General features: G+C 39.2%; 1 protein-coding gene across 2 annotated transcripts; it reads left to right on the forward strand.

Moving 5' to 3' along the window:
• Positions 1 to 261: 261 nt before the first annotated feature.
• Positions 262 to 11,624, forward strand: LOC148022939 (uncharacterized). 2 transcript variants are annotated; one of them, XM_087695862.1, is made up of 5 exons: positions 262 to 574; positions 7,148 to 7,296; positions 8,077 to 8,127; positions 9,719 to 9,811; positions 10,576 to 11,624. In XM_087695862.1, the coding sequence occupies exons 1-5, from the start codon at positions 484 to 486 to the stop codon at positions 10,648 to 10,650; spliced, it is 459 nt and encodes a 152-aa protein (XP_087551988.1). In that variant the 5' UTR covers positions 262 to 483; the 3' UTR covers positions 10,651 to 11,624. The 2 variants fall into 2 exon arrangements, with proteins under 2 accessions (XP_087551988.1, XP_087551987.1); XM_087695861.1 differs by having other exon boundaries at positions 265 to 574; positions 7,140 to 7,296.
• Positions 11,625 to 15,548: the final 3,924 nt, after the last annotated feature.

A 15,548-nucleotide genomic window follows, 5' to 3' on the forward strand; every position in this document is an offset into this window, starting at 1 on the left:
ATGCAATTCCATCCACACATGGCCTTCCTTGACTCCCAAATAGGTCTCAAATGTGAAGCCTGGATATACAGCTTTGCATTTAAGTCTGATTTTCGTTTTAAAGCGAGTGGAAGGGCCTACAACAACTATTGTGTAGAATTCATTGCAATTCATTTGAAGATTGTTAATATTTGAATCGCTTGTTAAGGGCAGGCCTGGCAGGTCAGCGTGTGGCTCCACGCTCTACGAATGAGACTGCAGGTGGTTGCATAATAAAATGATGGATGGATTAGGAAAAGTCAAAGAAACAAACAAACAGCAATAATTGTGGGCTGCTTCCTGGTTTCTCCTGCTGCGGCCCGGCCGCCTGCTGCGTCAATCTCGTTGGCTATGGCGATCCTCCGTGCCCTCGCTCTCCGATTGAAGCCTCTGCCTTAAACTGTGCAGCATTTCCCCAAGTTATGGAGTCGATGCCTTCCATTGACAGTCCCCCTGACGCACACCATGTCCACTCCTCCCTGTTCGCGAATCAGCCCCTCATGGCTGCCCTGCTCTCCTTCGCCATCGCTCAGTCTCTCAAGGTGTTTACCACCTGGTACGTCACTTCCTGCTTGAGAGGAATTCCCGCCTAAATGAGGTTGGTAATTGTGCATCCAGGAGTCTATCTGCAGATAAAAGGCTCTGCTTGCTGGATCTCTTGATTCAGCACGATCATTAAAACTGTAAATGCGTTTTTGCGTAGATAGTTTAGCTGAATGGCTGCGAAGAGGCAATAACTAGTTTATTGATATACTCTGACGCTGCAAACCCATTTATGCCATGGTAGACTACTGTTTATCATGACTTTCTGTTAAATTGAGCTGGATCTACAGAAGCTGCTCAAGCTTTTACCTTGTTTGATTGGGGTGGAGAGCGCTCATTGTTACCTCGAATAGTTATTCAGAATGGAAATCAGCTTTACCATTAATGCTGTCGGAGCATGCACTACCACTGCTGGGCCCAAAAAGCTCAACAATTTCTTTTACCAAGATCATCTGATGTGGATGGTCATCGTGTACATGCTTGCAAGGCAGTTGGTATGAGTATAGGGTTCTCATGAAAAACAGAGTGAGCGAAGAAGTGATAAAGAGAGAGGAGGGAGTTGTTTGATACATTGTATTAATGTATCTCGTTCTGGAGTGACCATACTAATGCTCCTCGACACTTGTGACTTTGTAGTGTTTGCTCAATGTGAGCTACCTATTAATACATGTTGGAGAGTTTTGACAAACTCTCCCCTAGTCTTTTCATTTCTTCAGCCTAGCTTTCTCAAACTTGAGAACTATCCATATCCTTTGTAGTCATTATGCGAGTCTCCAGCTCTCTTTTGACTTTCTAGAGATTTCTAAAATGTGTGCTCGATTTGTGTGAGACATTGCTGTATCTTCTACAAACTTTGTCAACTGAAAGGATATTGTGCAATTTGCATTATGGACAGCAAACAAGGAGTATCACACACAATTTGATGAAGAGATTTCCTTTTTTGTCCCCTCTTGAGAGTAGTTGAGAGAATAGGCAAAAGCCATGCTGTCATTTTTCCTATGCATAGATAAGGTAGCTTGCAAAAGCCAAATGAACAATGAAGCTTGATTGCACCAAGACCTTCCACCGGTTACCCTAGCAAGGAGGAGGGCCAAGTGAGTGTACAAGTGGGAAAGATCCCAGACTTACATGAACACACCGTGTGGACATAGGTGTCAAACATGTTAGCAGGATTGTTAGCTCATGTGTGAGTTTGTGCATGCCAAATGGGCTGGGCATTTTAGTTTGTATTTTAGGCATTATTTTAGTGATTTTTTGTATGCCATTTGTGACATTTTATGCCAGTTGGACATCATTAAATGTTGGCCGATTAGCTGCCATATTTGGCATATTTTGGGCCTATTTATTCTATGGCTCCTTCTTCCGTGCAGTCATCATCATTCTTCAAGTGGTCTTCCTATTTTAGAGAGGAGCTAGTGCCAGTGCCCATGCAGCTAGTGACTCACTGTTGTATGCGTTATTCTCGTATTTGGTATATGGATTCCATTTCTCAAGCACATCTTTGAGTTCTCTTTCTTTGCAACGTTCTTTTATTTTCCTTCTCTTCTCACATTGTTGCACCACTTCTGACATGGTATCAGATTGTAGGATCTAGGTTCTTGCCGTAATTTTTCTATTGATTACAGGTCTTTCTTTCCCCTATTGATCAGGCCTTTTATAATCTTGGGCGACCTCATCTACAACATGCAGGTAGGCTTTTCTAGGTTGGGCGGTCCATTTATCAGTTGGGCGGCTTGTTGTCTATGATGAACAGCCATTATTCAGACCAAGCAGCCATGTTACAAACTTGGGTGGTTTCAGACTTGCCGGCAACTTCTTGGCTAGACAAGTGGGCAGTTTTTTTGTGTTTCACACCGAACTGGTTCTTTTGACTTGGGTGACATTATATTTCGTTAAGGCGGTCTCCATTGTAGGTCAACATCCGGGTAGATTTGCATTTATTGCAGGGACTCAATTTTCAAGCACTCTTGGTCTTTACTAGCTCTTGGATTGGCTGCATTGACCTATTTTTCTTTGCATTCATTGCTCCCTCTCTTTGCTCGACATTGTGTGTTCCCCTCGACACCAGATACTCCGCGTCTACCTTGCCGGAGCTAGTCTTCTTTTGTACCGTGGCCTAATGAACCCCGATTATCTCGAGGACACCTCTTATTGGTTGCCTTCATTTGAGTGGCAACATCTTCTTTTGTTTTCTTGTAGGTACTTTATTGAAGGACATCTATGGCCGACATGTATGCTATGGCGGATCGCGTGATGCGGGATCATTCAGACCGACCATCTTCTTATTACTCTTTCCTACTTTATTCTTGGAGGGCTTCTAGTCCCTGATTGGCATTAATGGCATCTCCGGAGGAGGTGCCACTCCTACCCTCTCTCTTCGCATTCGGCAAGCTGGATGGCACGAACTACCCTCTATGGTCATGTCGTATGGAGTGCCTCCTCGATGATTGTGACCTTTGGGATTTTGTTATAGTCCCTATACATTGACCTACAGTGGATCCTCATGATGGTGTGATTGTAGATTCGGCAGCTTTATGGGATCATTGAATGCCAAAACCCACTCTTCTCTCCTTTTGAGTTATACAGATTCTATGCTCGCATATGTTAGACATATCCGCATTGTTGCAGAGTTTTGGAGGAGATTGGCATCTCTCTTTCGGATCCAAACATTTAGGCATCAGTTATCTCATGAGTTGAAGCTCTCTGTCATAGATTCCCCTACAATGAGGGATCACATCCACAAGATGGAGGAGATTCGGGATGAGCTTTCATTCTTTGGTATGGACATTTCTTTGGAGGACCTAGTTGTGACACTTCTTTCACATCTTTCGTCATCGATACATGATATGTTCTACACCAATCTTCTCACTTCTCGTAGTTGGGAGACTCACTTGGAAGGAGCTAGTCCCATTGGTGCTTTCATAGGATATGCGTCCCAATGAGCTAGATTCTTGCAGAGCCCGTGCACATTGCTATGCTTACGTGGCTTTATCTTCAGGTATAGGACTAGCCAATTAGAAGAAAGGGAAGAGGAAGAAGTTGGAGTCATCTTCCGACTTTGATATAGCTTTTGTGGGGAAGCGTAGAAGATATCCCACGTGTCCTCATTGTGGGCAGACCTCGCACCCCAAGGAGACGTGAGGGAGGGCATACCCTCACCTTTGTCCAAGAGTAAAGGATGGAGCTACATCGAAGTCTTCGTCTACCTCTACTTCGACACTCATTATTACCACCGAGTCATTGTTTTTATACATTTATCAGGTGGAGAAGCCGTCTTTGACTGTCTTGTCTTTTGAGCAACCTTGGCTTTTTGACAGTGGTGCCTCAAGTCCTATTACTCCCCGAGGTGACTTGTTCCAGGATCTCCATTTGTTAGAGGGTATCGTCACTGCTGGTGACATTTCTTCGGTGCCTATTAGTGGTGTTGGCACCTTGCTTGCATTGCCTGACCATCCAGTGAGCTCCATTTGTGAGGCTCTATATGTTTCCGACTTGAGTTTCTCTCCTCTCAATTCATGGCCTTCCTAGACTTGGGACCCATGTTGTCTACTATGAGCTGGCCGTCTTTGTTGAGGATTCTTCTACAGGAGCCCTTTTACTCATTCTTGATCGACATTTTCTGGAGTGATCCATTTAAGGCCTCTCTGTTTTCATTGCCCTTTGGTGGCCTTTTGTTTGATTAAATTTTTATATGGAGAGGGGGTCTTGCTTTTTGGCTGGCTTTCTTTATTAACGGACTACATTAGCCTTGGTACTCTTCTTGCCACCCTTGGATTTGCATCTCCTCTGGCCTTCTGCCACATCCAGGATCTGAGAGGGGATGTTAGTAGTCATGTGTGTCTTGTGTGGTCATGCCCTATATGTGAGTTTGAGTTTGAGCCAAATGAGGACTTTAGAATTTAGGAGCTCTGACATTGTACCTGTTTGATATTTTATGTGTTTTAGACACTTTAAATGGAGGGCACATTAGTGCATTTCTTTTGTGTACTTTTGGCTAATTTTTAGGGTTTGACCACATTCCTTCAGCCATTGCAATCACATTGTTTCCTCTCTCTCTTGTGTTCTCTCTTTATTCCCTTCCTCTCTCCATGTTCACTTTTCTTTTTCCGTTGCCAACTCTCATGTTGGGCTTCAAGACGTGAGAATCAAGACACGCAGTGCTTGCTAGCAACAGAGAGACAAAGAGTGCAGAGTAGGGAGTGAGAGTGAGCACGACTTGTGGGTACAATGACGAGTGTATCTCTTTAGGTTTTTAGATATATATATATATATATATATATATATATATATATATATATATATATATATATATATATATATATGAAAGTACAAGTGTGCTAAGGGTGTGTTCACACCTGAGCATATATAAAAGGCACGAGGGCCCTTTATTCCCAACAGCCTTCCACCTAAAGGCAATGTGCCTTAAGAGGAGAAAAGAATCAGCTAAGTCTAGGCATGTACAAAGCTGAAATACATATATCTGTCCAACTTCCGTCATCTGTCGCGGCAATGAGCAAACCGCTCTGCTGGAAGACCCTTCGTGAGAAGGTTTGTAGGTTTATCATTTGTATGCACTTTGACAAGCTCAATGCTCTTGTTGTCAAGTACATCTCTAATGAAGTGGTACTTCACCTATATGTGCTTCGTCTTTGCATGAAAGACGGGATTCCATGCTAGCATGATAGCACTTTGACTATCACAATGGAGAACATGTAACTCTATAATGCCAAGCTCTCCCACCAGACGTGAAAGCCATAAAGCCTCCTTGCATGCCTTAGTGGCAGCCACATACCCTACCTTTGTAGTAGACAATGCAACACACTTTTGTAGCCTAGAGATCCAAGAGGCTGCTCCTCCTGAGAAGGTAAACACATACCTAGAAGTGGACTTTTTGCAGTCCGCACGACTAGTATAGTCTGCATCCGTAAAGCCAACAATAGATGCCTTCTGCTTTCCAAAGCAAATGCACAACTCCTTTGTGCCTTTGTGGTATCTCATAATACCTTTCACTGCTTCCCAATGCTTTTTACCAGGGTTTGCCATGTATTTGCTAACCATTTCCATTGCAAAGGCAATGTTAGGATGTGTAGCAACCATAGTATACATCAAACTGCCAACAGCTGAAGCATATGGTATCTTGGCCATTTCAGCCTTATCATCATCACATGTAGGGCTGTCCTCCGCATTGAGTTTCACATATGGAGGCAATGGAACCCCAATCGTTAGATGCGAGAATCAAGACACGCAGTGCTTGCTAGCAGCAGAGAGACTGAGAGAGAGTGCAGAGTAGGGAGTGAGAGTGAGCACGACTTGTGGGTACAATGACGAGTGTACCTCTTTAGGTTATATATATATATATATATATATATATATATATATATATATATATATATATATATATATATATATATATATATATATATATATATATGAAAGTACAGGTGTACTAAGGGTGTGTTCACACCCGAGCACATATAAAAGGCACGAGGGCCCTTTATTCCCAACATCTCACAATTGGTTGGGGCTACAGACAGCGGCCCAACATGTGGTTATGAGGACATTCAAGGGAGCTTTTCTTCCTTATCATTGGACAACATTTGAGCAAGATCCCTACTTTAGATTACTTACAAGCATAGTGGACCCTTAGAGACACTATGATGGATGGAGTTAATTGCCAATATCATAACTTGGTACATTTGGATTGCTAGGTGCAGCCATGCTCTAGACCTTTAGGGTGTATCCATAGCGGAGACGACTCCAAGGATTTGGACAGATATTATCCATACTCTCTATGGGAGATGGGAGAGGATGCAAGACAGCTCTAAAAGGATGAGAAGAAGAGAGACCTTGTGGACTTGGAACTCGGGTACCTTTTTCTAAAGTGCCCCTTAGATAGTCTAGCATTATAGCCCACCAAATTTGTTGTTCACACAACCATTGTATTTGTGATGCACTTAGTTACTCTGTTTATAGAGTTTGTTGTGCTTTAAAATTTATCTTAGGGGGATTTTCTTCCAAGTGTTATTAATAGAATTTTCTTTCTCAAAAAAAAAAACCACCTCACAAGTAGCAGTGTGTCTGAAAAGTTGAGATTGTAGGCTCTAGTCACTTAGCTAGAGGGAAATTAGGCCATTCAATAGGCCCATTTCCCATTTTGGTTGCATATTGGAGGAAAAACATCAATATTTACTACTAAAACTGAGAAGTTTTTAAAAAGTCAAAGTTTTTTTCTGTTTTATTCTGCAAGCAAGTGATTTCACATTTTGAATGTGCAAATTGATCTTACTATTTGTACTAGTAATGTTGCACCAGTGGGCCTTAAGAAAGTTATTCTTTGTCATAGAGTATCAAAAATCAGCCAACAGCTTTCAATGGTGGGGGCCGTGTGATTTTCTTCTAGGAGGGTGCCACTGTTCCATATGTCGTGTCTAAATGAGTGTTGTGTCTACATGTTTTCAAAAATGATAACGTTCATAATAGTAGAATCTGGATGATCCACACTAGTCACTAAAGACAATGGTAGCTTGTATGATTTAGAGATGCTATTTTTGAAAATAATGTCTAAGATATTATTTTAGGTATAAAGAAAAGCGATGGGAAGCAAAGAGACTCCTTGGCTCAGGAGGGATGCCGTCATCTCATTCTGCAACTGTTATGGGGCTTGCTGCTGCAATAGGCTTGAAAGATGGACCTGGGAGTTCCCTTTTTGCTATTGCAATTGTGCTAGCAAGTGTTGTGAGTTTCTGCTCGCTTTTCGACATCATCACTTCCATTCAACATTGTCTGTTCTTTAATTAAGGATAGAGTGAAAGTACAGTACTTTTAAAGATAATTTTCAGACAGTTAAAGCTTGGGCTCATAATGGCTGGGTTGTGGAATTAATTCTTGCTGGGTGCATCAATTGGTTGGGCACTTACGTTCACATGCTGTGTTTGTACAAGCATTGATTTTCTTTGGCAAGCAATTTCAGTCATTGCTTTTCCTCTGAAAGTTTACTGCATCAATGATTTCAGCATGCAAAGGCACATCTGCAGCTTAATTTTTGTCTAGCAAGGCATTTTCTGCCATCATTTCTTCAGTCATAAAGGAATTTTGGGCACCATTTTTGCAGGAACAGATCTGGTCTTTGTTTTAATTTGCTGACGCATTTTAGGCACTGGTGTTGGTTTCTGGGGCTCTTTCTCTGTGATAGATTTCATCATGGCTGTAAGCTGACCTGAATATTGAGGCATCCATGACTGTTTTTCTAGGCTGATTTTGTGTTGTAGAGAGGCTGTGGTGTTTGAAGGGTCTCTTATGGAGGACTTTTGTTTTCATGAGATTGAGGAGGATCTCCTAATGAGATTTGCTTCTAATTATTTTGAATCCATCCCCAAAATGTCAGGTTCTGTAAGTAGATATGTTTGTGTGCAAAGTGAATATGTTCTGGGTTATCATTATTAGTCCAAATGGTAACTGCTTCTTTAATGGTTTTTATCTTTAAGCATTGAATTTGTTTTTGTTGGAAATTTGCAGGTGATGTATGATGCATCTGGTGTAAGACTGCAAGCAGGCCGACAAGCTGAGGTATGCCCCACAATTCAGATTTTTTCGTCCTACTAAAGCATGTGGTTTCATTGCATGCGCTTGTCTTCAGCTGCTTTGTAGTCTGGAGCTTGTTATGTATGTGGATCTAGTTTGAAGTTGAGATTAAAGAGCCGTGCTTGGATTTGGGCTTCTGAATTATGTGTGAATATCTGAACCATGTTTGCTTAATCCTGTCAGCCCCCTCTAGAAAGCAGCAAAAAGTTGTGTGATGATAAGACACCATTTCTGTAGCACTATAGACAATGTCAGAGGGCAGAAGGGAAAATTCAGCAGCATCAAACGTCTGAGAGAGTATTAGAGGCCTTTGTGTTGCTGTACTGCTGGCAATGGGAGAAAATCAACAAATCCTTGCTCTAGAAGATGGCATCTATTTACCCAAGACAGTGGTAGAGGGCAGCAAAGGGGAAATTCAGCAGCACCACCGTCTGAGAGAGTATTGAAGGGATTTGTCTTGCTGTAGTTCTTGCAATGGGAGAAAATCAGCAAATCCTTGTTCTAGAAGATGGCATCCATTTACCAAATAGAGGTAGGGCAATCATAGAAAATGAAAATGCAGCAGTGTGTACGCTGCTGCAGATGAAGGACCAGTGATTTCCAGCAAATTGCCCTGGAGCTTCCCAATGCTAGTAGATGCAGTATCCAGCCTTGGATAGATCACATGTAGCTTGAACAGCTGTCCAGGGATGAAAAAGACAGGAGTAGAAAATCGTTAGAACTGAAATACAGATTCAGACATTGGCACAACCTTCCTGCTCCAAAAATACAATAGGCGGTTATAGGAGCATGACCAGCCATGCAGCAGTCACAGAAAGCAGTCAAAACATAGTAGCTAAGAAATTAGTCTCCTTGCACCTTGCCAGATGTTCAAGCTGTGGTTCCTCACGAGGAACTGGAAAACGACTGCCATGGAAACTCAGATTTCAAAGCTCTGATACATGCAACAACTAGAGAGAAGAAAGGTGCACACAAACACGTGCTTAGGCACAAGAGAAGTAATGAGTAACAAATAAACATGCATTGGCGGAAGTGAACAGAGTGTAGGGGGAGAAATGCACACAAACACATACTTCGGCACCAGAGAAGTAATGAGTAACATATAAACATGCATTGGCTGAAGTGATAGAACATAAAGGCAGCTAAGTTGTCGTTTGATTGAAGGAACATTTGAATTTTTAAGCTCCTGAAGTATTGACCATCTTGCATTGTTTTTCATTTTCGGGGATGCAGGTGGATTGAATCAACCAGAAAGGTAGGCCTAGGGTAATGCAAATCTATGTCACATATGAAATCATGAAACATTTGAACACACTACGGCAATTGCAGAGCTGTATTGCCTTTTCACAATAATATGTACTATGAGATCCTAGCTTCTGAGTAGAAGTTCAGGCTAACTCGCTGAAAAGCTTATGGTGCGATATTGGGAAGTTTAAATTCAATCACTAAGGTTGCATTAAGTTTGTGGGTACATAAACAACCCTTTTGTTACGACTTAAGTCTAGCTTAGATCATAAATCATGTTTTCACCTCCATTTTTAATTCTTTGATTGCTTTTGTATTCTGTGTGCTATAGGTTCTGAATCAGATCGTGTTTGAGCTGCCACCAGAACATCCTCTTTCAGATTCGAGACCTCTTCGAGAACCTATTGGGCACACACCACCACAGGTGGATTGAATACTAATGATCACTATGTACTGATTTATTGTGCTTGTAATACGTTTGAATTATTGCCCCATTCGTCTAGGTTTTTGTCTTGTTAAACACATCCATAACCACCAAAATCATGATAATTTCCCTTGGGGCATGGGAATCTGGTTATATATATATGGGGGGGGGGATGGCTCATTAGCTTCAAGTTATTGGAGTCTTCCATGCACTTCTGATTCTCTCTCTCTCTCTCTCTCTCTCTCTCTCTCTCTCTCTCTCTCTCTACCTATGAGGTAGTTTAAATAACAAAGATACCTTGCACAAACAATTTTGCTTGCCTATGGGTGGTGCAAGGATTTCTGATTGTCAAGTTTGAACCCCCAAGGGATCGACACCTAGGATGTGAAATATCCTTACTTCATCTTAGGATTTTCCAAGTTCTGAAAAACTACTTCCTGCTTTCAACCATAATCCTATCAAGGATAGTAGGAGAGCTGCATGCTCCTTGCACACAGATTGAAAGAGCCTTTTACTAGTTTATATCCCTTTATATGTGTCCTTGATACGATGTGCCATAAACCAGTTGTATTCACCATTTCATGTCGTATGTCACTTTATTTTTGTCCATGATGTGATATACAATAGATAATTTGTATTCACATTTTTGTCCTATACTTTGGCCTTTTGCAGATGTTAATATAACTTTCTTTCTTTCTTTCTTTCTTTCTCTCTTTGCCAATGGAATATAACTCAAGTCTAAATAGTTCTCTGTCAATTTACAGGTAATGGCTGGTGCACTGCTTGGCTGTATGGTGGCTCTGCTGCTACATTTTGTCTCAGGAGAAGGCCACTTATGATTCTTCATGCCAATGCTGATCTTGGAGCCTGTCAGGGGTGTTTATAATTGCTATAATCCGACTCATTTTTATGCACAGAGAGAATAGGTGTATCAAAATTATCCATGGCCTCAAGCCTGAAGTTGACCTGAAGACTCAAGAACTGATAAATTTGATAATGATATGGCTGCATTCCATTGATCCTAAGAATAATGCCTTCACCAGTGCATTAAGCAACGTGGTGATGTACAAATGGAGGCTGGAGCTGAGTGGAAGAAATGCCCAATTGCAAACGGAAGCTCAGTCTACTGCTGCTGTAACATTTGATTTGAACTGCACTCGAAAGAACTGTTTCTGTGTGTTCCGCGACAACATGGGAGTGATTGAATGGAAAACTTGTACACTCTACTTCTTAATAATCTTAGTCGCATGTGAAGGTATTCGTCTTGATTGGATATCAATCAACTTTCTAGTGTATATTCTAGTAAATGGCTTGTGGAAAGGATACATCAAACGCCATGCAAGATTGACGTACTGATTCATCGATATACTTTCAATCAAGACTTCTTGTGATGGGGAACCTTGGATGATGCATGGATGACTTGTCTATTGCACGGAAATTCAACATCAGTCCTTTCTTTCTTGGTTCGAAAGGGGGAAAAACAAAACCATATGTTTACTTATGAGTGATTAATGTCGGTGCTTGGAAGGCCTTTGGATTGAAGCCTGGTCTTCTAGCTTTTTAGGTTGGGAAAGGTGAGCTAGTGTGACCCAAGAAGGTCCACGCTTTTAAAAAATTATGTATCTCATACAAAAAAGTTGCACAAAGACATATTTCTTCCATATTTGCTGAACATAATTATAATGCCACATGGATGTACTTGGTCAACAAACAAGAAATGAATCATGCCATTAATGTTAGTGTAAAGGCCAATGTAGTTGGCTGTCCATCTTACTTACTAAGCCTAATTATATATGCACACACTTGTTCTTTATATGTTAAGTTATAAGGCAATAAGATATTGCTCATAAGAGAGCTATTTGAGGTACCATGAACATCCCGCCTGTGTGTGTGTGTGTGTGTGTGTGTGTGTGTGTGTGTGATCTTCATTTTTCTAACACTTCTACGAATTGGTACTAGAGTAGGTAGGAGTCTTTAGCTAGTACAATTAGAATTCTTTATGGTTTCCATTTTGAATGAGATTCTTTGTGTATGAAGAGGTTGATGAATTTTGAGGGATAGCTCATGAGTACTTAGTTTGCTCCCTTTTTTGCTTCGAGGCTATTTTGAGCTTCATTTTTACTAGTAAGTATTGCATAGATTGTTTTGTTTTTTTCTACAATTGTGCACATGGTTAGAGCTTGTGAAATAGGGCTTAACTTATAGTGTTCATTGTATAGGCACCATATATAGGTTATGAGGTATTGGTAACTAGTGACAGATTGTTAGAAACAAAATAGTTTAGGTCGTAGGCTATTTAACATAGGTTGCACTTTTGGGGTTCATTATTGGTTTCTATTGTATGTAGTGATTGTTACTAGGGTGAGACTTTGATGTATATACTATAGCAATTCTTAAGTTGTATATACTATTATAATGCAAAATACTATCCATGTATATTTGCTTGTGAATAAGCATGAACATTGTTCTTTGATGTACTGCAATGGTCTCAAAAGAAGATTAGTTTACTATGTACTTTTATGTGAGGAAGTATTAATATAGTAATGCAATGTTTTCAGTATACATTAGGATTTCCATAGCATTTAGATATCAAGTTAGAAAACAATATAAAGGCAAGAACCAAGACTTTGGGTCATCATGCAACAAATCTAGTTCCAAGAACATTGAATAGCTCCATAGGATAAAACAGGTCATACTAAGGATTGCTATAAAATATAAGCGAGAGCAAAAAGACAAAAAGGAGAATAAGGATATTGACAGGGAAGAAGGTAAATGAAATGTGAAGATTGAAGAAATAAATGTAGTGATTGTGCATAATGATGATGGTTATGTGCTCTTTACTTCTACTTTTCATGTACATATACTAATTATAGTAGATTGATAATTGGCTCAACGTTGGACACTTAATTCTAGTATATCTTTTTATGTAACTTTTGATAAGGAGTGGTTCTGTTTATATGACAACAATAGGTGTAGATTAGTCCATCTTGATAATGATTATGTATATGGCATTGTCGGTGCAAGTAATGTGCAATTTGCTTTTTTGAATGGATCTACCTATACTCTTCAAAATGTATACTAAGAACTTGATATTTATTGGTATATTTGATGACTTGGGATACTTTATTGCTTTTGGGAGTTAGACATGGAAAATCATTTGTTATTACTTAAGGAACCAAATGTGACACTTTGTATCCCTTCATGCATCTTGAATTAAAAAATCATGAAATTGTAATAACCAAGCAATGAAATATACATTTATGGCATTGCTGATGGAACATATGTCTTTTCTAATCTTTTTATATGTGAGCATTGTATATATGGAAAGAATGCACGTTTAGCCCATAAGAAAAACTTAAACAAAAAAATGAGCAAGCCATTTGACTTAGTGCACAAAGATATATTATGGGCCTAACTACAAAGCCTATAGGGAGAAATTCTATTCTATCATATTCATTGACAATGCAACTAGAAAATTATGGGCTTGCACAATGGATAGAAAAGATCAGGCAATCTTTTTTTCAAAAAAAAAAACGTGGAAAATCAATTTGACAAGAGACTTAACACTAGCCTTGTAATTTGCCACAAAAGTGGCTACAAGCTACTTAAAAGTAGCTAAGGTACTATTTGACTATATTTGAAACAATATATGCATACATTCCAAAACTAAAAGGGACTTTACTAATATTACAAGGTAGTAGAATAAAAGGTTTTGAACAAGTTTTAAGTGAAAATGCATCATTTACAAAAATTGGATTTTCAAAAGTAAATGAAGATTGGTCAAAACAACACTCAATAATGCTATTTGGAGCTATTGAAAAAGTTGACAATTTTACTTAATTACAATTCTCTTAATGGAAATGCATATCATATATATCAAAGTACTTTTCATGAAATTTTGATTTAAAAGTTTTTTGAGGTAGTTTTGTTTAAGCACTAAAAAATTTCAATTTTTGATGAAAAGCATCTCAAAGGTGGATATAGAAATATGTACTTCCTAGCTTATTTTGACCCCTTTTAGTTTTTTTCAACGACCATCACGTGATCACATTTCCCTAAAACCATTTCTTCTTGATCTTTATCATCAATGAGAAATTGAATTTTTTTGTGAAGGGTCCAAACTGCCACAAAAGTGGCTTTTCTACTATAATACTAATATTAAGTGTCTCAAAATTCATAATGGTGGAGAATATGTCTCTCATGAGTTTAGAAATTTTTGTGAAGTACGTGAACAAAAGGGAAACTCAATGTACCTAACTAGTAATCCTACCCAAAATGGTATTACAAAGCATATGAATAGAATGATAAATGAAAGGATATTGAGTATATTATCTAATATTGGTCTTCCTCAAGGATTTTGGGTTGAGGCTATAATGATTGTTGTACATTTGATAAACACAGCAACTAATACTACCTTGAAATTGACATTCTTGAAGATACATGGTTAGGTAAGAAGTCTTTTTATGTTCACGTAAGTGTATTTGGTTGTGAAGTTTATGTGTTTGTACCAAAGGAAAGGTGTAGCAAGTTAGAGTCAAAATCCAATAAATGCATCTTTTAGGCTATAGATAGAGTAGTGAGATAGATTGTTGCCTTTGGGATCTAGAAGATAGAAAGATTATCCATAGTATTAACATGATTTTCAAAGAGAAGAAAATGCATAAACAGTCTTTTATGGAAGTAGAAACAAAAATTACTTTTCGGGATGTAATGCTAATTATTTTACCACATAGGAGAAGTGTGTGATGTGTCTATATAGCGAATCTTTGATGGCATGATTTCGATAGTCCATTAAGAGATAGGCTTAACGGACTCCATTTGAAACTTCCATGGAGGAAACTTTATGGTCTGATCACTTGAGCCTATCCTCATAGAGGAAGCTCCATTCCATTCCCACGAGGGTTGATCTACAAGAAGGTTCCTAAATAACTTCGAAGGTCACCTAAGAAGTTTTTGGTATTGATTATGGGCAATTGCTTATGCAAGACAAACTAAACCAAAGTAAAATTGTGTTGCACTTAGTTCAACAAGAGTGAGAAACAAGGGGGATTAAATGCGTTGATCCTTTTACCTTAGGGCAAAGTCTCACCCCGATCCCCATAAAACGAGACTAGGTTGGGTTTTATGATGACACTCTAAGAGAATCAAATTCAACTCTTTCCTAAATTTTTCTAATTTAATGTATTCTTGAGGGAAAACCTCTCCATTAACTTAGATCACTCTACCATAGGATGAATTAGTTGGGGATTTTCCCTCCCACTTTCCAATCATGACATAGTTTACTTAGTTATCTAATTACTACCATATTTAGTTTTAGATATACAAGCAGCTTCCTCAATTAACATGCTAAGAATTGGATTCATTATATCAATTAATCAAAAATCTGAAAATAATAAAAAGATAGTCCTTTTAGAAAACTTAACATTTATTCCAAGCTAAATAATCATTGTTTTATTGCATCCATTTAATAGTTCATGTATAAGACTTTGCTTGAAGGTGAGAACTACCACTACATCCTCAACTTGTATTAGACCTTTTCGAGAGATGAAAGGTGGAAAGGGTGAGCAAGAATAAGAGTATAATCAGAAGCACGAAGCAAGAGCTATAGAGTTTGGAGCAAGAAGAGAGAGAGCAGGACTGTATGTGGGAACTCCAATAGTCACAATGTGTGACTTGCCTTCCCTTACTCTATTGTAAAGAATAAAGAATAAAGCGACAATGATGGGAGGCCACCACC

The sequence above is a fragment of the Lygodium microphyllum genome, chromosome 16 (genome assembly GCF_053477565.2).
Source record: "Lygodium microphyllum isolate KBCC chromosome 16, Lygodium_microphyllum_v1.1.10, whole genome shotgun sequence".
NCBI lineage: Eukaryota > Viridiplantae > Streptophyta > Polypodiopsida > Schizaeales > Lygodiaceae > Lygodium > Lygodium microphyllum.

Excerpts from the sequence above, each read along its gene's own strand:
- LOC148022939 (XM_087695861.1), top strand. The coding sequence starts at position 441 with ATGGAGTCGATGCCTTCCATTGACAGTCCCCCTGACGCACACCATGTC. Across the intron at positions 575-7,139 it reads CTCAAGGTGTTTACCACCTG|GTATAAAGAAAAGCGATGGG; the intron begins GTACGTCACTTC and ends ATATTATTTTAG. Across the intron at positions 9,812-10,575 it reads TTGGGCACACACCACCACAG|GTAATGGCTGGTGCACTGCT; the intron begins GTGGATTGAATA and ends GTCAATTTACAG.